Source organism: Anser anser (genome assembly GCF_964211835.1).
Source record: "Anser anser genome assembly, chromosome: 4".
Lineage (NCBI taxonomy): Eukaryota > Metazoa > Chordata > Aves > Anseriformes > Anatidae > Anser > Anser anser.
In genome coordinates, this window is record NC_139724.1 from 49,390,889 (window position 1) to 49,415,904 (window position 25,016).

Genomic DNA, 25,016 nt, shown 5'->3' on the forward strand with positions numbered 1-25,016 from the left:
TTGAAAGTAGAATGAAAATACTTCTTCATTAGTCTTCTCACCTGCAAGGCATGGTAAGGTTTGAAAAGGGTATGTTTTCCCCAGGTGAAGATTAATACAAAATCTTTAATCTTGCACATCCAGGATCTAGCTAAGGTAATTTTATCTAAATTAATTTTCAATATCTGTCAATAACATGTATTTTAAAGTTTATTTAAATTCTACATCATTATAAATCTATCTGCCAAAATTTATTCTTTAGTAATTTTACCATCCAAGTACTGAAACCTTCCAGGGGAGGGGAGACGTTTTGCTATTTTTTTTATTATTATTATTATTTTAAGTTTTCAACATCAAATAACTAGGTCATTCTGGCTGAAATGAGGTTAATTAGGTAATTGAATCTAATCCCATTAATTGAAAGTCAGAGATGCCAAGACTTTGTAAAGACAGAGACTTTCAAAGCTTTTTTAATATCAAAGGGCTTATGTTAAAGCCTGTTTTTTAATTTCCCATTTGGTCTTCATTATGTATTTTCGCATACAATATAGACTTAAGTTTTGACCATTCAAAATGTACCTGTACTTCATTTCTGATTTTTATGACCAGTTAGCCAAGTTCAGATTTGTTAGCTGTATGCTGACAGCTGTATTCCACAATAAACTCCAAACTTCAATCAAACAGTCTAGGATCAATCATCTTTTAAGAAGCATGCAAGAGTACTTATTGTATGAGAGTACAACATTTTCTCCTATAACCTATGGTGGAAGTCTTCATTGATATTAAGTATTTTATTTTGACTTGTATAGGTAATCTTTTCTAGTATTTCACTAAAAAAACACTTATCAGCATCCTTGTAAAAATGCCACCTTTTTTATCCTTTCTGAAGAACTTTAAAGTTTCTCTTTAATTTGGTTCCATATGCATAAAGTGTTGTGGTGTCCCTGACTTATGAAAAAAATCTGGTTTTCCTTCAGCTGTCACCTAAACACACTCATTCTATAGCAGTGCCTTCAGAAAGCTGCCAACATGAGCGAACAGGGCTGAGCTGATGCAGACTGTGAAAAAGCATCCAATGGGTGTCTGCTGTCTCTCTTTCTGTGGTTTGTTTTGTAGAGGCAATGATACCCGTGTTTAACCATAAGACATTGATTGGTATGTGAGTACCAAGACTTAGTACAGCAGGTAACCTATCTAACCCTATTTCAGTTATACTGTGTCAATATTTGATGTATCAAATACCATATTTGATATGACAAATTTTTCATCTGAGTACCAGCTCCTTTTCCACAGGGGGGGATATTAGGGTTTTAAGGGGTACAAGGTCATTAAGCAGTTGTGCAACTTACTGAGCAAAGAAAACTTACTTTCAGGGTCGGTTCTTTCTAAAGATAGTATGAATACTGATATATACTTTCTACAGTATTACATTCTGCTTGTGTAAAATATTAGATCTTGTTATTTCAATTCTGATCTTGCTAACTTGCATGTTTCAATTTCTGCTATGCTGAGGACTTATGCCATAGCTGATATATGAATCCTTCAGTTTCACATTTGCCTTGATTCCTTGATTTTGTACTCATGTATTTTATCTTGTCCTTATGTAAGCTCCACAAGTGAATTAGTCCTGTTTTGGAGGAAAAACACACAAACAACAATCTCTTCAATGTCAGTTCAGTATTTTGAAACCTTTGTACCACCTTAAAACGCTTCCACCCTTTTTTTGGTGTGCTTACGCTTTAAATACTTGTAAGGTGTTATCATTACTCTCCCTTTGCATTATTAGCTGTCACTTGGCTAAGAAGAACATGTTTTAATCTTTTCTTGTAAATCAAACTCTTCAGCTCCTTAATCATTTATGTTGCTGTTATCTGAATTCCTTCAAAACGTGTTGACATCTTTGTGGTACTGGAAAGGCTAAAACTACATGCTGCGTTTGTGAAAAGATTCATTTGTGCCAAATAGAGTATATCTGCTTGTTCTTTATGGACATGCTGAGAATGTAAATTGTTGTTCTTTCTATTATTTAGGTGAACAAAAAATTTAGTATTATGATTAAAACATCAGGAATAGTAAAAAAAAAAAAAAAAAAAAGAAATACCTTACATTTCTACCACGTTTCTTTTTCCAGAAAAGTACTTGAGGAATACACCTTTCATCATTAATTTAATACTTTATTTGTAATAAATATTCCTTAAAAACATTACTTTAACCTATCAATCTGAGATGTGATATTTGTCTTCTTCTTTGTTAGCTTCCTTGTCTTCTTTGGGGAGTGTTTTATTCCATTTGTCCAATTACTGTATTTTTCCTAGGAATTTCTACATCATCTATTAATAAATACGAAATACTTTCTCCATTATTTCACTATCTCTTTAATTGTTTCCCTCACCCCTTCTGTTATGAAGTATTTAGAAAGACATTTGTACTTACCTTGCTTCTAATGTACATAAAGATTCGTAGGTAGTTTTTCCATGTATGTTTTGCTGATGCTATTTTAGATATTCAGGGTTTGTTTATTTGTTTGTTTTTCAAGGCTTAATTTTGATTAGTAGAGAGACATTACTGTTTTGCATTGAAACTGAGGGCAAGACTTGCATTTCTTTTTTTTTTCTTTAATTACTTGATCAGTTCAGTAGTTCAATGGCAGCTCTGAAAACTGAATGTTTAAGTTCATAGAAAATAATGTCACTCATAAACAGAATTTTAATTCTCTCCTGTGTAACCCACCACATCATCTAGACATCTTTTTAGCAGCAAATGACTACAGTATTTTTTAGATTGAAGAAGATCTGAGCAGATAATCCTCATTTCAAAACCAGTTAATGTGCAAAAGCCACCATATATCTCTTTTTACCTTTGGAAAAACTTACTTGAAATGACCGTAAAACATTATTAGGTCAGGTGCAGAGCCATAGCAAAACAAAGGTCAGGGTGTCATTCCTACAAACATAACGTAAGTTACATATTTTTACCTTGCTCTTCAGCCTCTAGAGTGCACAATTAGCTGAGCACCTAATAACAAAATGTCCTCCTAAGATAAATTAAGGGAACTTGCCAGCCAGTAGCTAGTCTCAAGACCCAGAGGTTAGGCAAAGTACTGCTGTGTCCTGTCACCGTTCTGGTCTCCAAACAACCAGTCCAAGCTCACTATCCTTGAGGCAGCCCTCAATCCCTCTGCGGTAACTTGAACCTAAGGGAAGATTTTCCATGGAGCGTAGTGATGTTCCAGAGGGCAGATATGCCTTGTCTGAAACCAGATGCCAGCAGGAACAAAATGCAGCAGCAAATTTAGTTGATTGCCTGTGAAGTAAATTAAGGATAGATATGAAGAAATCCAATTCCTGGAATAGCAAACCAGACTGTGTCATTAAAACCTCATTTAATAGCATTGTTAACTTCATGGAGTAAATATGAAACATTAGCATCTAATGATAACCTTAGTTTCAGTTTTAGATTTCCTTTGTATTTGTTTAAGGTATACTGCGTGTACATTCATTACTCACAGAAACTTTATTATGGATAACAGAATATATCTTCCAGTTGATGACTGCTTTAATCTTCTGGATAATTAGGTTTGACACTCCCCATAAAGCTTTAACTTGTGTCTGTGATACATTAAGCTTACAAAAGGTGAAGTGAAACACTAGATTCTTTATCTCTGAAAGATTAGGCATTAGAACCTGCAATCAGCAGTTACTGCAAGACTTCAGCTGAAATAACAAACCCCAGAAGAAAGTCAAAATAGTGTGCAATTCTTCATAAGGTATCATGTTTTTTTTTTCTCCTTTATTACATAATAATAATAATATAATTGTAGCCAATACCTTGACAAAAGAATCTGAGGTAGAAAAGACCCCGAGAATGTGTAGTCTTCTATTCAGAGCAAAGAGGACAATTGTTTAAAGTGTTTTCAATCCACCAGAGCAGTACATAAGAAAAGTTTTCTGTAGCTATGTAATAGCAGAATTTTAGTTGTCAAATGGAGGCATGCAAGTAAAACTACAGTATATGGCAGATACACCTGCCCTCTCCCTCTTCCTGCCTCTGCTTCACAAAGCTGTGCATATACCAAGCCCAGCACAACTCTCTCATGCCTGATTACATACAATGAGGGACCATCTTCCATCCTGCTGTGAGATGAAGCAGTGGGGTTGGTAAAAACCCAGGGTTCTCTCATTCATACCACCTGCTGCAGGGCTGGCAGCAGCCCAGGGCTGTGCTTGCAGAGAGTTCCCAGGCTGCATGTACCCCAGGTGAGAAAAACATCTCATGGTCTGTTGGCAGCTAACTCCAATGCTGCTGAACTGCTGTGAAACAGTTTCGTAGAGACTTGTCAATGGCTATGCCAAATGGACTTTCAGAAAGATGAAAAAAGACTCTCTCTACAAATTCCTGTACCAAAACATAATCAAGCACTTAAGAAAAGCTGGCCTGAATTTTTCAATGTTGGGAAGCTAGCGTATTCTTTCATTCTTTTTCCTCTAAACACTGGAATTAAAATAGACACATAAATGAAGCATCTCAAAGATGTTATGTCACAGACAGCTCCAGGACAAACAAAGCATGGCAGATAACAGGATCTGAAATCAGGAGTCTGAGGAAGTGAGACAGTGTCAAAAACAAATCAACAATCTACCTATACAAATAAATATTTGCACTAAAATATGGAGCAAGGAAAAATTACCATTCACAAACTGCTCAGCAGTGCTTTAATTAGTGAAATCTCAAAACCTACTGAGAGTCCATATATTGTAAAGCTTTGATTCAGTTTGGATCCTACTTCCTTATGCAAATGGCATCACTTCTCATGAAGATATCTGATTTTCTCCCATTTTCTCTGTCAGCGAAGTCACAAATGTTCAGGCAGGGTTACATCCTGCTTGTCTTCACGTGACAAACAAACCTTCTGCAGAGACTGCATTTCAGAGACTGCCACAGTGGCAGCAGCAGGGACGAGAAGGGAGGAGGACAGCTCAGCCTCTTTACATTGTTTAATAAAACACACATTACACAAAGCGGTACTAATGAAGCAGACTTACACGAGTGCCCTAAACCTCACTAAATCTTGGGAATGAGCCTTTTCCATCTTATCCTCCAAGCACTAGGACTTTTTCTTTGGTTTAAAGTTTCTTGTTGCTCTTTGATCTCTCTGTTCAGGTTGATCTCTGTCTGCAGTCTGAATTATATCCCTGCTCACCCTCTGGCTGAGATGAATCTGGCTCACATAACACACCCCGTGCTCCCAGTCTTGTCACTGCTATGTACACAGTCACCAGCCGGCTACTGTTACATTATTTTAAATTCATGGAACCATGTTTTACAGAAAAATGGCTTTATTCACCATCACTGTTTGTGCTAGTTATTGCAGACGAGCTCAAAGATTTTATTGCTATTATATATATTTTTAGATTGTGCCATTTTGTGTAAGGGTTGTATAAACAGGAATACATTTAACCCAAGGAACTCACCACCTTAGAATGACAGGATAGACTTGAACAGGAGAGAACATAAGACAAGGAAGGAAAGCTGCTAATTGCAAAAGAAGATCATACAGACTGATTATAACAGGGAGTAACAACAAGGATTTGTTTGAGAAATGCTGGGCTGCTTGGGCTCTTTTTTCTTTTTCCCTTCCTTTCTCTTTTTTCCCTTTCCCTTTTCCCTTTCCCTTTGTGGAGCATGCAATTTGCTATTATTGCAGCTTTGTATATAGCTACATTTCCACCCCCACTGGAAAGAAAGGACTAACTTAGACCACATATCTTGATCTATAAAACTGTATTCATCCTGCCCTAATCCCACAGATAGGACACCTCAAGCTGTAATGTATTACTCAGCTGACAGAAAGATACTTTGGTATGGCCCATTTCCATGACAGGTCACTGTGATGGAGGAAGAAGCAATGCTACTTGATACTATTTTGCTTTGGTAAAGCACAGCAGATGGCTAATGCTGAAAACTTGTCTTAGTTCACAGCCTATCGCTGTCAGCTGTTCAGTATCAGCACCTCAAGTTAGGTAAAAGGAGGTGTTTGGACACCCCTATAGGTTAATGCTTCCATAAACTTCACTAGGCAGGTGCCTCACATATGGCTAAACAGAGTGAAGCTTTAACACTTCATTTCTGATCTGAATTTTAAACTATGGCACCAGTGTTCACTAAATGTCCTCATTAATATGCAGTATTTCAAAAAGCAGTTGACAGCAGGGACAAGGTTGGATTTTCTGATAACGTAAGGATAGTTTAGTTACATTAAAAAAGCAGGTTGATATGGACCAATGTACTACGGAAACTGGAAGTACATCTTCTTGCACGTTATTCAGTTGTTTCATATTATTTTGCATTTATGGCTGTGATTAGAAATGTTTTCTACTTTCCTACATTAGATTATTTATCATTTGTGGAGCACACTGTGATAGTGAGATAGCAGTCCAGAAACAGCCAGATAAACTTACACTTTGAAGCACAAAAATCTCTAATTAAGCTATGGGACTGTTTGTAAAGCAGGGCCATAATCTCACCATGAGGTTTGCTAAATAGTGTTTATTTGGGATCATGTTTAATTTGAAACTCGTAAAAGTATAATAGAAGGCCTATGCTACTCTACTGGGTTTATGTAAACCCACCAGCATGTATTTATCAGACAACAGAAGGCAACAAAGGTAGATATTTCAACAAGATCTTCTCAGTGTTTCACCAAAATAAGTCTAATTGTTTAGACACTGAAAAGTCCATGAAAGCAACATGCTCCTATCCATGCAGGCAGCTCAGGAAACTTTCTCTATCAGTTGCATGGTTTATTGTCTCTTCTCCAGATTTCATCCATTTAGCTCCAAGACTGTTTAGAGGTTAACTATAGGGTGTTGACATGTGGCACAGGACACTTTTCCGAGAGCAAAGTTTTTTGTGTGACATGCAGTAATATGGGGCTGAGTTGTGCACTCCCATTTTCAGCACCTTTGCAACAACCACCACTCAAACATTTATCATCTCAGGTGCAGCTCCAACGGAGCTCAGGACACAGAGCAACTCCAGCCTGTCATGTCCAGGGGGGAGTGAAGGGAACAGTGTGGAGCAGAGCAGCCAGCAATAGGAAGTAGAGGTCAGATGGTGGAGAAGGAGGTAGTCAGGGCAGGGGTGGGGAGGAAAACGTCCAAAGCATGATGGAGCAGGATTTCAAAGGTAGAAGAGAAAAACAGCAGCAAGAAATAACTTGTAAAGGAGCAGGGAGCTTAGAAAGGATAAAAAGAAATGGAGAGGCTGAAAAGAAGAGAACATCATGCTCAAATCAGCAGAAAAATCCAGTGTGTGGGGTGACCTCTTCTACACTTTCTTCCTTCAACAAATAAACTTAATTTTTCCTTTCTTTTATCTGTATCATGCAGTGACTCTTGATGCATGAAGGAATCCTAATGTTCTCCCTCAGTACCATATACGTAGGAGGTTGAAACGTGGGAGGAGAGAATAGTGCTCGTCACTATGGTCCCTACACTTCTATTCTTCCTCCCAGATCTCAAGGCCTGGGCTTCCATAACATGCTAATTTTCACTCTTACTGCAAGAAATGAGAAAATAATGTCCTTCTGACATTTTTATTCTCAATTCGGAGAAAAAAAAAGTGTAAAACTTTCCATGGCTTTTTTTCATTAAAATGTCTGTTTAGAAATATCACAACATTGCATACCCACCCCGCTCCTGCCTATAATGGGAGGGAGGAACTGATGATGACAGGAGTTGCTGCCACTGCTGGGTCAAGTCCTTCCACCTGCAGCCTGCTCCCAGGACTACTCCCTAAAAAGGTGTGGGAAAAGCTGAGCACCAGCAAGCAGTCCATGGGATAGATAAGCTGCCAAGCTGTTCCACCCTTGTAAAAAGGTACCTATATGCTAAATTAAATTTCTAACTATTTTTGCCTTATCTGACTGAAGAACGGAGATCTTTTCTAAAACTGAATCAAATTGAACAAAGATGTGGCTTTGTCATATAGGGCATTTTTTTGAGATTTGTCAAGCTTTTATTGAAAGAAACTTTTCTGTTTCAACAAAGTACATTTTATTTGCATGTCTTTCTGTAGGAATTTCTCTAAATCTTTACAGTCTGCTCTGATTGGTAGCTGCTGCTTGTCTAAAGATCTGATATGTATCAGATCTCTCAGATACTGCATATGTTGCAGTGCCAGATTTTCTTTTGGAAAGCAACATATGTAAAAGCCCAAATTCAAAGGGCTCCTTTCCCAGTCTGGTCTCCTAGATAGCATTTAGAGACATCTGCTGAGAGATGAAACAATGACACATGCTATGTGCCCAGCAGACGTTTTTTATTAGACCTAAAATTTATTCTGAATTATTCTTTTGTTTTGTGATACTTTTGGAGAGTTATGGCATTACCTTTCTGGTTCTGTAACATGGGGAAAGGTGGTTTCATGCATTAGATCAGGGAAGCTGCACAGACCACCCAAGGAAGATGGTCTGAATTTGCCATATCAATTGTTGCAGCCCACACTGAAGTCACAGAAAAGCTCAAGCTGGCAGCACATTTTAAAAAATGACGTGTTTCTGACTGGCTGTGCATATTTTGGATGCATACAGCCTTCCAGACTCAAGAGGCCAGAATCACATAGATGAACCAGAGATAAACATAAGAATTTGCCCATTCGTAAACACTCAGAAGGGAAGTTGATGCATTTTGAGCAAGCCTGAAGAGAGCAAGGCTTGCATAACTGTTTACTTCCTAGAAGCTGGATGCTGCCAGAACTCAAAAATGAGATCACCATTCCTGACCATCCCAGTACCTGATGCATTTGTGTCTGCTCTTTGCCCTGAGGAGAAAAAAAGTATGTTTAGTATTATCTATCTTTGCAGACTGAAGTAAGGACAGAACCACTAAAGGAGCAGAAAACATATATGTTCGGCAAGATGAGATCCTCCAGCTTGAACTGTTGAGGAGTGGTAAAGTTAGAAGGCATTACCTTCTGCCTTCTGCCCCCAGATGGTTTACAAACTATGTGTTTAAGAATGACGAGCAGCGCTTTACAAGTATATCCAGCCTCCAGAGGAAGATTAGAGAAGCACAACGTTGCCTTTATTAAAAAGGCATTTCAAAAAAAAATTCTGAAAAGTGGAAGACATCAGGTGACTACAGCCCAGAGGCAGGCTGGCAGGGTGAGAGCAGAGACGGCAGACTGGGAGAAGCAGTCATGGGGCCGTTCCTGGCTGGAGGGCTGGGCAGGCAGGTAGGGAGCTGGCCCGTATAAATATTTGCCTCTGGAATTCCACAGAAGCTGTTCCCGGGCATGCATGCTGCTCTGCACGTGTGTGCCACAGCCTCTTTCCTCAGGGTGTGCTGTAGCCTTTCTTCCAAACGCTGGCTACTGCATTCCTCTCCTGTCAGCAGCAGACCCCTTTCCTTCGGATTCCCTTCACATTATGTTTAGTCGAGCACACATGTTGTTGGCGCATCCAGTTTACCTTTTGACTATAATTATTTCTTCATTTTCTTCATCTTAATTCATCTTTTTGTCTTATTAAGCAGGAAAAATAAAATAATTCTGGTGGATAGCTGGAGTACTAACTGTACTATGGCTGTGATCGCCATGAGTGCTATTCAGAAAAAAAAGAAGAAAAAAAAAGGAAAGAAAAGAAAAGTGCCTGCTGCTGGTTTTCCATAAGTTTCCAGGCACAGTGAAGCAAAGACACAGAGCTGCATCATACATTTTATCTAGATCTTGACTGGGGGGTTTGGAACTTGCTTTTTTTTTGGATACATTTGGCTGTATTACCTGTGTACAGATAATTGAATTGTGGATGTAACATACAGCAGGGTGCATAGGCCATTTCCTAGCTAAAGCAGGATATTTGTTTTCCAGATCTTCTCCAGTACGTTTTTGAATACAACAGTCAAATGTTTTGCCATTTCCTTTAAAAACTTTTTCTTTGCTACTCTGTAAATCTCACCATTAAAACCCTTTTTTCTTTCATGTCATTCCCAGTGATCCAGTTTAACTGCTTGGTTTAACAGCTTTCCCCATAAATTAATCTAAAACATTCACGTTGACTTACACCAGAGATTCACCAGCTGAGGTCTGTATGCATGTACTTGGCACCAGCGGCATCCTCTCTCAGCTCAGACTGTGAGCATGAGTTTGCTGGAGTAATGGAGTAAGCTTTCCCACCCAAACAACCTGAAGTTCACTGCAGGCATGATGTGATTCAGGCAGATGCCTCCCCCAGACAGCTGCATTTGTGAGGAGAGAAAGAATATGTGTAAGTTGAAAAGGAGGATATCTCTACATGGGCAGTTATCATTTAGGCAGGGCCTGGCTTTGTGCAGTTCCAGTAGTTTTTCTCCAAAGACAGAGCCACGTTTGGGAATGTGGTGTGGAGGAGCTTGCCTGAGACGCAGCCTAGAGCTCTCAGTAAAGTGGAAAGGAGCCATCAGATAAAGGCACAGCAGCAGTGGCAGCTCGTCAGCTTTCCTCTATGTGCATGGGTGTTTCGCAGTGCAGATCTAAGAGCTCCCACCATCGCGACCCTGCTGCCACCAACTTCTGGTTTCCCAGCACATTTGGTTTTGTGGATGTGGTTCAGCATTTTTGAATATTGAGAGCTCCAGATCAGAACCGAGTGCCTTGTTCCTCTAGGAGTGTTCCTTAAATAATGTAGCGATAGAGGCTGAGACACAGCTCTGCTTTGATGCCTCCTTCCAACAGGATTTAAAAGCCACTTTATGCTTTCACATTGCACAGCAAACTCGTAGCTCGTTTTATGGCCATAGTGAATGTCATGCATCTCAAATTTCCTTCTTTGGTTGTATAAACTTTCTTTTAACTATTTTCCCTGCTACATCCCTCAGTCTACTCTTTTCTAAAATGAATACACTTTTATTTCCTATCCATATTTCTAGCCTGTCTACACCTAATTCTTTTCCTGTACGTGGCTCATTAAGAATTTTCTGACATGGAATTAAATTCTTTACACAATCTTGCTTAGATTATCCATTTACATGTCAAGTAACATCAGACAAGCAGACTCCCTTAACCATCTTCCTCCCTATTTGTTACAGTTTATCTTTACTCCTCCTTTGTCCTTTGTGGGGTCATTCTGACATTTTCCTGTCCATTTAATTGAACTGGTTGCACAGCTTTAAATGTTTTGAGCTATGACACGCCTACATGCGTAAGAGAACCGACAAAAGCACTCAAAGAATTAAACCCTGATCAGCAATATCCATTGCTCTTCTGTTGGTTTAGCTGCTAAAATGAATACCGGTGGATGTGTTTTTATTGGCATTTTAGCCTGGACCAGGAGCATGTCTTTGACAAGAATCTCCCCAATACCATGCTTTGGTTCATATCTCTAAGAAGTCTTGGAGCATGGGAATTCAGATTTTCAGATGAAGTTAGGTCAGAAGACACATGCTGGTAATGCACCAGTGACCTCCTAGAGAGGATTCGCTCAGTCCACGACACCCAGGTAGGCCTAGTTCAAAGTAACCCACGCAAGGTGTGTCAGAACTGTGGTAATATCTCTTTCGCTATGTAATCCGCTCTTTGTAGGACACATTGCTGGTTATGTAGACATAGCCACTGGTAGCCAAAAACCTGCTGAGACTGCCTTCTCCCTCATTGCCTTCTGTTGTCCTCTGGCAGTGGTGTTCAGCTGAAATACAGAGGTACACATATTGAGTGCCAGATGTAGATAGTGCTCCTTCTCCTCCAGCTTACTGTAACCTCATTTAAAAATGAACCAGTGACCTTCTGAGCTAGTCACTAACAGAAGCAATGGAAGATGTCACCTGAACAGGGGGTATGTGTTTTCTAAGTTTCCAGGTAGACAGATTACACTGTGGTCATAATGTCTGCATTTGCCGATGTACGCATTGTCACTCGATCTACAAGGAAGTTTTGCCAGAATAGAAAGAAAAAAAATAAATAAAAAAGTATTTAAGGAGTGTGTAATCATGTTGGATTTCTCTAGAGAGTTGGCTGCTTCTTTCTCCATCCGGCCTCCAAAAGTAGGAGGGGTATAATGGGGAAAGCAATTGCAAACTTTAGAGATCCCTTGCTGCTGTTGGTTTTCTTCAAAGATGCACACAGGACATTAGTGTTTGCAGATGCTCTGTAAAGATAAAAGACAAAGGCCTAGATGGGAATAAATTATGATCTGCATTAAGTAGATGGTGAGCCAATTCTTCCCTCAGTTACACTATTGCAAATCCTGTAAATTTCTTTGTGTTGTCAGAATGAGATCATGATTTGTCTTAGAGGAAATTAGGACTAGGGAAAATGAAGGGAACTTAGAAGGCAATGGAAAAGTTGCAACAAACAAGAAAATGTAAAATAAATTATCTAGTATAGAATTAAAAGAAAAAAAGTGTTTTGTTCTTAAGAGTGAATGGAAAGGGAGTGGAAATCCACAGGCTGGAACTTGCTATTCTGAACTTTGATCTCTGTGTGCCAACCTTGTGGAAACTTAATCAATCAATTTAATGATAACATAATCCTTCACAAGAAAGTAATGGTATCTGACTTGAAAATGTAGTTGCTGCTTTAAAAAAAAAAAAAAAAAAGCCTCCACCTTGAATTAACATGAGGACAACTTTATTCTTCAGTAGTCCTTGCTTTCCTGATGTCAAATGGGATTAGTTTTTTAGGGTGGGATCTCTCACCTCTTCAAACATTAGGACAGGCATCTCATACATACTAAGAAGGAAAAGAAAAGTTTCAGCTACCCCTTTATTCCTTTCTTCCTCTCTCAGGGAAGTCACAGGACGCAGTAGTCAATTAAAAAGGTCAAAATAAGCAAGGGCAAATGGCTTCTTTTGCTGTGACTATGCATCTGAGTTACCTAATGAACTTTTTACACATGGGATCTTATCTTTAACAGAGATGTGGATGTCTAGTTCTCCCTTCCTTTCTTCTCCTTTCCTGTTTTCCTCCCGATTTTGTATTTCTATCACTTTGTTACTGTATTGGCATAGAGTAGTACATACAAGGAACTCAGAATCAGGCCCAATTCTGTGCCACAGATAGGGTGATATGCAGGAAAAATGGGGTAAAAAAAAAAAAACCTCAAACCACAGATATTTAAAATGACTGTAGATCTTTTTCTATTTCTTACCTTTTTTTGTCAAAATATGAAAGATTACCTGAAATATCAGTTAAGCAGGGGAATATTATCCTAATAAATGAGCATGTGAGTATGTGCCCAGTAAGTTATTTGATTAAACAGGAAGCTAGAATCCTATAGATATCCACAAATAAAGCCCCAAATCTAAATGACTGTATCGTTAGCTCATTTGTAAACTGTTCCAGATGTAAGATTTTGGCAGCTTTCCAGTAGGCTGGCTGCAGTCTGAGCTTTCCTGCATCCGCAGTGAGAACTGCAATGCCTGACTCTTCAAGGAAAAGCTGCACGGGGCTGACGACAAATTATATGAAGTAACAACCTGCCTGCCTGGTGGAGATTCAGACAGATCCCCGGGCAAAGGATGCCCTTTTTCCTGGGGCCAAGCTGCAGCCGTTTGCCTATGGATGTGTGATCGATCTGCATTATGAATCAGGTAGCGAAAGCCCCTCTGAGAAGATCATTCAGTGATCACATCAGGGACTCCACTGCCAGAGCCTTGGATGTTATCTGGAAAAACACACGAGACAGACGGCTGGCAGGTGAGAGGGGCATATTAAATAAGCATGCTTTAAGACTCACAAGAGACCGGAATCAATAATGGTAATTAGTATCGTTTGCATAATGTGTCAGTCGCCTCTGAGCGTTTCTCCAGCGTTTTGTTTCTGTGTCACGTTACTTGGGTGCTACGCCTACGGCGGGATGTGCGGGCTGCTCTAACGAGATGAGATAAACATCAGCTAAAAGAAAAGGAGCAGACAATTTTGGTCTGCTCTTGTGGTGCAAACTCCTCAGCCCTGAAGCGTGCTGAAGTGTTTTATTTTGCTGCTAGGTCAGAGCCGGTGCTGTGATGTGCTTCGGTGCGCTGCTTTCGGGCGTTTTGTAGCCAAGGCGTGTGTCAGTCAGGATATCTGGGCTGCGCGCTGAGCCATCGCTGGTATTTCCTCTGGCAAGGGCTTCAGCGCCGCAAGCTCCAAGTGAGTGTCAGGTATGCCAGAGCTGGGCTTCTGAGATGTAAATTAAGCACCAACTATACGGTCACAAATTGTGTTTTTATTTTGACTTGCTAGGACTCAAAAACCTGAGGCAAACCATAACTGAGGGCTGGAGGAGAAAGATAATTTAACTAATTTGATTTTCCTCCTCTTTTGTTGTCTGTCTGCTAGCTTGAATGCTTCTCATTCACCCTGCTGGGGCTGTTACTTTTATTATCATGGCATTTAGAGGCTTGAGAAAAAGGCAGCAGAACTGCACGGTGGGTGTGACATGCCGGAGGTTTGTTTGTATACTTACAGTGGGGGCGGTTTGTCCCACAGGAGGGAAGGAGGGAGGAGAAATGTGAGCCACGATAAGATCGAGGATGAGATGACCAAGAGGCAGACGTTAGGGCTCACTAATGTAAACTGAACTTTTACATCATTCTCCCGTACTTTATGTTTTGGAGGAATAAGAGCAGCTAAGTACGTCACAGATGCTTGCGATGGGGTGCTGATCTCAAAGCTGATTACATCAGGTAATTAGGCAAGGAGTGACCATGGCCTGTTAGGAGAAACAGGGCCAGAAACATGCTTTGAGTTAGTGCAACTTGTAAAAACCTTGTTCTGTGCAGTGTGTTAGTGGCTGGATGCTTTCTGTGCCTGGTCCCACAGATGGTAAGGGACAGTGAGTTTCCTGGAGAGAAGACCTCAGCTTCACTGCTCTTCCAGTAATGCCTCGTGGACGGGTGTCAGAGGAGATGGGAACACCACTGATTTACTTCAGTGCTCAGAAGTTAGTCACCAACATGCCAGTGTTGTGAAAGTGCTGGGCATTAACCTCTTCCATGACAAACTAAACTGGGCAGGTTGTCTGATTCTTGGCTCAGAGGCAGGTTAGAGTTAGAAAATTAGGTCCTGCTGCTTGGGACATTCCTGAAACTCCAGTGGAAGGTGCACCGAGTGGAAAGAAAGTCTGAATAAAAAGGCATGGATGTTGCACAAATCTATAAAAGGGAAGCTGGTGGGGCCAAGTGAGCTGTTGTTTAATCTGCATGTTGCCTGGTCAGCTGGACACTTGTTTACCCTGGCATGTGCTTCCATTCCACCTGCTTGAGATGTTTATATGACTGCTTTGAAGTGAGCTTTTTTAATTTATAGTTGCGTTCAGGATGGCATTTACATCAACAGATTCCAAATACCTCTGGCCTGTGTCCACAGAAGTCAGCTACTACAACCACTGTCTTCTGTAAAATTGTTTCCCTCTTGTCAGTTCACATAGGAAAGCATAAACTGATGTGTACCTTATACCTTTTGTACATGACCTACATATGGAAATATGTAGGTTTTATCAGGATATGAAAAGACCTTGATAAATGTATATATTTAACCTTGAATGTTTGGGGGATAGACAACTGCTAATTATATTTCTTGAGACTCTGTCACATTCCTAGAAATGAGGAGTGAACATGAACCCTTCAGCCTCTTTAACTGCGCTGATAAGGGGCGGCATGTTTTTATTCTACTTGGCAGATGGTTATGAGCCATCACAGTTTTTATCAAAACAAGGCTTAGATGTTAGAGGACCCTTAGAGTAGTGACAGTTTCATTTTCCAGGCTCTGCTGGTGATGTAGGGTTGTCAGGCCACTAGTATATTTGGGCAGAAAATCATCAGGCTGAACACCCAATAAGCAGTACAGTAGGCAACTGGAGTGGAGGTAGCAGGGTGTATTCCTGAAAGTACTTCATAAAAAACAGAGACTGAGGAAGAGAAAGAAAACAGCAACAAACCGTGTTGCTGTTCTGTTTGCTCTCTGGGATATCAGCAGTTTAAACTGCTGACTACGAAAAAATGGCAAAGAAGGGTCATGACACTGAAATAAAAAATCCACTTAGATCAGCAATTTGTGTTATCAGGACACACCTTCAAAAAAGAACTTGATATGAGCAAAAGAAAGAAGAAAATGTGAAATATGCATTCTTAATGGAATATTCAAGAAAAAGTAATCCGAAAAATGTGTGGCCTTTAAAAAAAGCTGCTAGCCTGTGCACAGGAATAGCAAATCATGCAATATAATCTGATATAATCATCAAACAGGCAGTACTATCTAGCCCTATAAATACCCTGGGAAAATATAATGGAATATTTTCTGATACATCTTTTCCATTAGATAATGTAATCTGAACAATAAAAAGGAAAGAGCATTATTCTTGCACAAAAAGTATGCAAGAGGCTATTAACATTGCACAGAACCAAAAGATTTTAGCAAAAAACCTCTTGGTTTCAAGCTGGTGTGGTAAAGGGATGCAAATGAACAGGGACTGTCTTTTCAAGTCACCACTGCATGCTGTCCCACCATGGCCATGATGGAGTAATGCAGAGCAGCACCCTCACATCACATTTGAACCCTAATACCAGGGCTGGGATCCTGTCTGTGCCTCTCCTCATGTGGCCAAATGGCCTCTGCTTCAGCAAGCCTGGGCCAAGCATGCTTGTATAATTATGATAAGGCACTGGAGTAGAGTGGCAAAATACCTTTCCTGAGCAGCAGATGAGTTGCAGTTCAGTGTGGTCACGTCATGGTCAGACTTTGATGGCAGCTCATGGTTTTCCACTTGGTGTCTTTTCTTCGCAGTTTGCACAAAGAAAATCTAGACACATGTTTATAGTCATGTCTGGTGATCTTAAAATGTGGAAAATGAATCACTAAATAAATCACTAAACACAATGGAAGCATTTTCAATTGCAGGGAAATCAAATATGCCCAGTAGAGATGGGATATAATTTGGGGCAATGGAATGAGCAGCAAAGAATCAGAGGACAGAATGAGACTCAAGTTGCCAGGTTCTCTAAGTGGGTGATACAAAAATCATAACTTTTCATGTTACTACATTCATGAGAAATAGAAACATGTCCTTGGGAATTCCAAATGCAGTTTGTTCCCCATACTGATGTCAGACCACATCCTCAGCAGGGAAGGGAAGCACACTCCGGTTCATTTAGCAGACAGACCTCCCAGTAAGGACCAGGACTGTATGTGCAAGAAGGGCAGCAGCAGAGGGTGAGCTTCCCCAGTGCTGGTTTGCTGTACTCTCAGCTCTGAACCACGCATATCCTCAAAACGTCATAGTCAGATTTCTCCTAGTGCTGCCACTGTTGGCTGAATTATCTGTGTAATAGACTGTAGGTGACCCAACGGAGCATTTTTCTGCACTGTATTGGACTTATCATATGTCCATCATATGACATCATCCTGTTTTTTTCCATTTTCACCAGCATTTTTTAGCAGTCATGGTCAGACACTGAGTACAACTGACTATTCATGTACCTTTTTTTTTTCTTTTGATGATGAGAAAGCTAAATTGTGCTCTGAAACATCTGATATTACAGATAAAAAATAATGTACAGATAGTCTAGGATTTTGTGAATTATTGTCGGTTTTGCTGTGTTGGCTTAGTCAGTCAAAGTCCTGAAAAAGAAATCATTTATTTGATATTTTAAAAAGTAAACCTTCAACTTTTCTATTCAAAATAATATTAGCATTTACTTAGCTACTTATCTTTTATTATATTTACGTCATTCTTTTCTTAAACTTCTCTAAAAGCTCTCAATGTCATTCACCCCAGAATTAATTTTCTTTTGTATCTTTTCATTCACTAGAAAATTTTCATTTTAGATTAAACTAAAGATGAAATGGGCTCTTCCCATTCTTGTTTTTCATTGTTTTGTTTTGTGTTAAATGCAGAATAAATGAAAAATTACTCATTTGCAAAGATCTGTTACAGATCACTTCTCATTATGCCTACTTTAACAGAATTTGAATCATCTGGAAAGATTTTATATGACCTCACAAGTTCTTCCTAAAGTTATAGCCACAGAAAGATATCTGGGACTGCAGAAAAAGTAATTACATTAAATTATTCTCCATTTAGATTCCTTTCAGAAGACTATCAGTTAACTTTTGTCTAGGTTTTATGCATTTAATGAAGGCTGGCTTAATTTGAATCTACTTATGAAGCTTTTGCTTGCAGGTTCCTTTGAGTAGACCTTTTATTTTTAATTTTTGATTTAGATTCCTTTCAGAAGACTATCAGTTTAGATTCCTTTCCATTTAGATTCCTTTCAGAAGACTATCAGTTAACTTTCGTCTAGGTTTTATGCATTTAATGAAGGCTGGCTTAATTTGAATCTACTTATGAAGCTTTTGCTTGCAGGTTCCTTTGAGTAGACCTTTTATTTTTAATTTTTGATAACTGGTTATCATTGCATAGTTTTTCTTCCTACTGGCCATATCATCTGAGACAGACTATCGACTCTTTCTGATGGTTAATTTGTTCTCCATTTGAAGCATTCCTGTACTTCCATTACTTGCTGCTTTCATTTATACTTTTCCCTTAACTATGATGTCTTAAAACACACCTTTTTGTAGATTGCAAAATCTGTGAGTATAGAACTTCCTCATTCTTAAAGCTATTCCTTATACTCCCAGGTGTGTGTATATATATATATACGTATATATACAAATAGGCATAGATATAGATGTACAGGCATATATAGGAAGTAAAGGAAGTCAATAAGGGAATTGTCATTCTTGGGAAACTATTAAAGTTCCAGGTTAACGTAAAGTTTTTCTGCATTACATTTCATGTATCCATAAAATTTATACTTGTGCAGAAGACATATTACTACCTTAAGTGTTTGTTTTGTTCTAAGATTGCTTTACAGTGTGTTTAGGTGAAATAAAAATTTAGAAAATGGTATCTTGTAGAACCTGAGACCACCTGATATATAGCCTTAGACATGTCACTTTGGCTATATGAACATTTTTTGGAAAAGACTGACTCCTGATCTGGAGACAACTTCCTATAGGTTTGATATTTCATTGGGGCTATTATGTAAATATTAAAAACAGCCACTCACCATGAGGTAAACAGTGATTAAATATTGATTTGATATGTACTTGTAAATAGACTGTAATTTACAGAAAGCAAACAGGAAAACAGTATGCAGGAGTTGCCTGATAACAGAAGAAGCCATTTGTATAATAAAGCAGAGGTAGCATATTCAGTGCAAAACACAGTAATAATTTATTTTGGTTGAATGGTTAAATACTTTTTATCATGTTAAAGTTTCCTGCCTTTGACAGCCCTCAAACGCTTTGTTGTTATCCATGGAATTACTAAACAAGCTTTTAGCAAAGGCAATTCTTGGAGAAAACACCTATTTCATTGATGCGATTCATGATTCTTTATATCTTTAAAATTCAAATAAAAAATATAATATGAAATAATACATTTCAGATATAGCATACATTTGTCTGTTGCTACACTAAATTTCAATAAGATATATGAAAATATAGTATTATCTGCCTCTTTTAGCACTAGTGTTTTATTGTGGGATGACTGGCATTTATTTAAAGCAAAGTTTTTCAGTGGAAATCCTCATTCAAAATGGCATTCAGAATTAAATGCATTGTCAAGTTGTTATTCCATGCTCTATTTTTTAATTCGTTACTCTCCATATAAATATGTAGAGAAGTATTAGAAAGTTCGTAGCTGCTTGTAGCATGATTCTGGTGTTGTTTGTTTTCAGCTCTTGGTATGTCTTGTTTCCAACACACTCATGCTTCTAATTTCAAGTTTGATACCAACGGCGGTTGAAGAACTGAGAGAGAAAAGAAAGTGCGCATAGTCTCTTGCCTTGGGTATTTGTAATGGGTATTTCCTTGTGGCAGCCCTCAGTTACAGTGTTGGTGGACTGAACAATCAGGAAATTTTATTTATGAATTTTGCATTTTCCTCCATTAGTGAAACTTAAAATATTTATTTCATGGGGTTCCACTGTCATTTCTGGAATCCAAGTACAACAATGGAAATGTTTTGTCCAAGTTTACAATGAGAAGTACACAGTATGCTAAGCATATTATAAAAGTGGGTTGCTACAAAACCCTTATGCATTCAAGTTGCAACAGCTGGAGGGGATTATGGAAATACACCCTTTTTTCAGCACTCTGGTTTTCCACAGTCATCTTAGCCAATTCTAGGGCTGCAGCAAACAGCCAGCAATCCCACGTCCTGTCCTGCGCCTGAGATGTTAGGGATGTGTATAGGAGGAATTCAGTCCCAGGACACTTCAGCAATTAGGAATTTTTAAAAATTACTTTGATGGTTTCTTGGGGGCTCCAAGCGGATTCTTTATAAGCACAGACCAAGGAGGGAGGGAGCATGCCCAGGGCAGCCCGCAAAACATGTCTGGGAGAAACTGAGCGGCAATGTCACTCCATAATCAGAGAAGGGGCACCCAAATGTGGAAAATGTCATTGGTCTGCCAGGACACTTGAACATGAGGGGAAAGAAAAAACGCAATACACCTGGCAGCCACCTGTTAGGAAACTAACCTCATCATTTATACCTTTCACCATGGAAGGCTTGTATGAGGTATAGGTTGTCAGACAGGGATTAAAAATGAGTGAGAAAGATGAAAATTATAGCCTGCTCTCTCTGGAACCAGTTTCGTAATTCATCATTGTGGATATTGTTAAGCTCTAGCGTTAAATGCTGGATAGTGCAGGATGAGCATTATGTCTCTGCTAGAAGTGTCTCCTTGTGACAGACAACCAAGAGGCCGCATGGTCTCCTGCTCTTTGAACACACACGTGCGCCTCCCAAAAGTGAGGGCTTCTGAGTCCCAGACACAGCTCCCTGGACTCCATCTTCTTTCGGCACCGAGCAGACGTTTCACACATCTGAAAGACCATTATATATTTGAAACATTCCCTAAAAACTGCTGAAAGTGCTGAACTGCTCTGCATCTGATTGCTTGGAAGAGCCTTGCTCAAAAAATATTTCAACTGCTACATTTCTGCTAACATCTGGACATCTTCCTGACGTCAGAGGGGGATGATGAGATCCAGATGCCATGACTTACTGATGTTTTCATTAACTTCTTAGCAGTTTTGTCTTTGTTTTGTTTACCAACTGCAACTTCTTGACTCCAACTCTCATATGTGAGCATTACTGGGGGGAGAGCAGGGAGAAGATCTGGAAAGGAGGGGCAGCCAGAGAAATGAAATTAGTGCTTGGCAGAGACCCAAGGTAACTGATTTCTCTTATTACCATGTGCTGTTCCAGGATATGCAGCCTGTGGGAAGGTCAGCCCCAGATGATAGGAAACATTTTGCCGAGTTGCTATTTTCAGTAAAAATGAGCTATATGATTTGCTAATTATGTTCCAATTTAACAGTAAACATGTTAAGCTATGAAGACAGCAGGAAATAAGGACGTAAGATAATATTAATGGCAACCTCCTGAACTTTGCATTTACAATCATGCCTAAACCTAATTGCCATACAGATAATATTTATTACTCTGAAGGAATGCCACTATTGCAGCAGACACAGGGGGGAGACCAGTTGTATTGCAGGTTACACATTAGGAACTTTCTGAATATTTCTTTTAAGGAAATGTTGGCAATAAATGGAGTACGAAAAAAAATACAAGTCCAACCATCTGTATAGTATCTCTGTAGCAATAAATGTTTTATTCGTTTGCTAATTTTATATGATAGAATTCCACTTATAAGAATTTCAGCAATTTCCAAAGGTTAGTCCCATCAGCTTTTTCCCACTGAAAACAGACTTCGTGCTGGCAGAACAGCTTCCCTGGCAGACCACATCTCATTAAGAGGCAGAATCGGATTTTTAAAAACTGAGACTGAACATGCATTTTGCATTTTATGTAGCTACACAGTAAATTCTGGTGAAGGAGATGGAAGAGAAAAAAGCAACACATTGATTGATTTATATTATTATTCACGAAATATAGCAACGTGCTTAGCACTGTGTAAGAAAATGAGATCAAGAAAGTCCTGTTTAGATGGGATTATAATCTGTAAAACAATGTCAGTGCTCAGTGGGAGGAGATAAATTCAGAAGCCATACAAATGCATTTATTATGTAACCAAAACATGCAGTGGTCACTCAGAGTAGCAAAGGCAGAGAATTTTCAAGTCCCCTGAGTTCTTCCTGCAGTGCCCAGTTTACCAGTTTGCAGGGGCACAAGGGGCTGGAGCTGTGTGGAGGAATAGAGGAGAGACAAAATGAGCCAAGTTCTTCTAATGCAGAAAACACCTCCCAGAGGTTGTTCGTTGGTATCAATATTTCCAGACAGTGAGAAGGTGAACTGGCAGTATAGTTTATTTTTGAAGTATGGCTCTGTTTGAGTGTGCTCAATGTGCACCTATCTGTGTCAATCTTATACAAAAGCATATAATAAAAATAACGGGAGAGGAATATTTAGGCAGATTCTGTTTCCAAAGGGTAAATCAAACATCCAAAGAAGAATGAACAAAGTAATGGAAAGCAGCTAGCCGGTCAGCAGAAAAAATACTAGTGTGGCACAAGTGGGTAGTAAGATCTGAGAAAGTATTTTCAATGTAATATATTACAAAGTCATGACCAGATGTGCATAGAGGCTGCAAGGTATTATTTTTGTGGTATTATATTTTTCTTCACTCCCCATCTCTCATGTGATTTGAATTCAGTTGCATGTTTATTTTCTCATGTTCTCCTGTGTGATAATAGAATAGAGCCCATCCATGACTGGAGCTTTTCAATTGCACTATAGAATAAATTAGAGCATTTTATATTTTGCAGTTTCTGGCAAGCAGGGATGAGAGTTTAACACATTCCTTTGCGGGAACTTACCCAATGGAAAGACTACTGCTGAAAAGGCATAGGGACAAAGGAAAATCTGCATTCTGCTTTTCTCTTGTGCTTTCACTTTTTATTTTTCAGGTCTGTATTGTGTACCATTACAGCTGCATTTAGCAGAGGAGATAACCTAAACTGAATACAGAGTCTGGTGTTGGTTAACTGTCTCTTTCTCTCTGTTAATGCTCCAAAAGGCTTCCAGCCTCTATCAGTATTCTGAAAAGCTCATGGTAAAACGTCTCAGCATCCTTTCAGAGTTTATGCCATGTTACTCTTGCTACTTGATGCTCTGAGGCTGCATTTTAGCAGATAACCTACAGTAGCAAAGTGTCTGCCACCTGAGCTGAAGTAAAACTGGCCAGCCCTGGTTAGCCACAGACAAGAAGGGTTTGGCACGTGCCTTTGCCTGTTGCTGCCAGTCATGGCAGAAAATCTCCAGGCATTGAACTGACTCTGGTCTATAAGAATGAGGAAAATGGAAATGTGTGTTTTGTGGTGTATACTTCATATAACATTAAATGTATGAGATTGGCTGTTGGCATTTACTTGGTTCATTAGTCTGATATTCTTCAGGGCAGCTGCTAGCTATTAAAGAGAGTTGCAGTTTGAAAGGCTAGGTTAAGCAGTTCTGTTACAGTGATGTTTTTTACATGACATATCTTCTTATCCACACATATGCCATTTGCACATCTTTGCTGCCAGTGTTCAGAGCTGAGGGACTGAGACAGGAGTGTGAAGTGTTCCCAGAAGGCTCGTACAAATGAAGCCTGGCCTTAGTTTTTGTCTTTTCTCCATATCTGGTCATAAAACTGTTAACGAGTGTCCAAAGGAGGGCTATGAAGATGGTGAAGGGCCTAGAGGGCAAGATGCATGAGGAGCGGCTGAGGTCCCTTGGCTTGTTCAGCCCAGAGCAGAGCAGCCCGAGGGGAGGCCTCATGGCGGCCTGCAGCTCCCTCACGAGGGGAGCAGAGGGGCAGGCGCTGAGCTCTGCTCTCTGGGGACAGTGACAGGACCCGAAGGAACGGCATGGAGCTGGGACAGGGCAGGGTCAGGCTGGGGGTTAGGGAAAGGTTCTGCACCCAGAGGGTGGTTGGGCACTGGGACAGGCTCCCCAGGGCCGTGGTCACAGCATCAAGCCTGCCGGAGTTCAAGCAATGTTTGGACGACACTCTCAAGACACATGGTCTGTTTTTTGGGTGGTCCTGTGTGGAGCCAGGAGCTGGATTCAGTGGTCCTTGTGCGTCCCTTCCCACTTGGAATATTTACGATTCTATGATCTTTATTTTGCCCTCAGACAGGTACACAGCTTTATGGTACATTGTGCTTGCCTCGATATACCAACTCTAGCCATACCTCCTACTTTTCATCCTGAAACCTTTCATTAAAAAATGGTAAATTAAAGCTTCAAGTAAATTAAAGCTTCATTTGCCATGATGTTTCTGCTGATCAGTAGTTCTGTAAATATTTCTGGGTTTTGTTGAACCCCACACAGAGCTGAACTCCAGAGAGCCCTGGCATACACAACCATGTACTAAAGTGGCTACATAGCATGACATTTTTCGGTGCGAATGAAAACACCATCTTTCCTGAGCAGTGTGGCATGGAGAAGTTTGTTTTGTTCTCAACTAGATTTTTAAGGAGTAATCAGTAATTTGAAAAAAAAAAAAAAAAACGAAAAAGTGATCTCGCTGAAAGGAGTAGGGGACAAACTCAAACGCTTGGTTTCAAAAGTGAGTCAAGAAGCCTTGGACAGACATTTTGAGAATATTTGCAGAAGTCAAGCATAGCACTGATTTTATCTCCTCCTGCTTTTAACCATTGATGCAGCGGCAGAGATTCATGCAACAGATTCAAAGAAGAACTCTAATCTTGTTCCTAAAAATCTCTTGCTCTGCAGAACCAGATGAAACCAGACTGCAACCAGGCATTTATGTTGATGAATTTGTTTGTTTGTCTGCTGTAAGAATATGCTGAATGGACATATTGACAATTCTAGCTCTTTATTATGAAAGCGCTGACTACATTCTGCTGCACACCACATATTTTAGAAACCTAGGAACCTAATGAGATGTACGCTATTGGTAGAATCCTGACATTTAGTCTTGTAGCTAGCATCAGAGATTTTTCTTATGATTTTATCAAGTAAGAAAAGGAAGATGATTTTTCTGTCTGATTTGTTCTTGTTCTAGTATATATTAGTGTATATAATACACACATACACAAAT

At 39.5% G+C, this 25,016-nt stretch overlaps 1 protein-coding gene across 8 annotated transcripts in view; it reads left to right on the forward strand.

Moving 5' to 3' along the window:
- Nucleotides 1-25,016, forward strand: part of DLC1 (DLC1 Rho GTPase activating protein) — a 281,618-nt gene that overhangs the window by 168,136 nt on the left and 88,466 nt on the right. The window contains exon 1 of one of the 8 annotated variants that reach the window (XM_083836139.1): nucleotides 5,356-13,647. The exons of the other annotated variants lie outside the window; for them this stretch is intronic. Coding sequence (XP_083692265.1) covers nucleotides 13,533-13,647 — 115 coding nt within the window. The 5' untranslated portion in view covers nucleotides 5,356-13,532. Of the gene's footprint in view, nucleotides 1-5,355; nucleotides 13,648-25,016 lie in introns of those variants that run through there. 8 annotated transcript variants of the gene reach the window in all.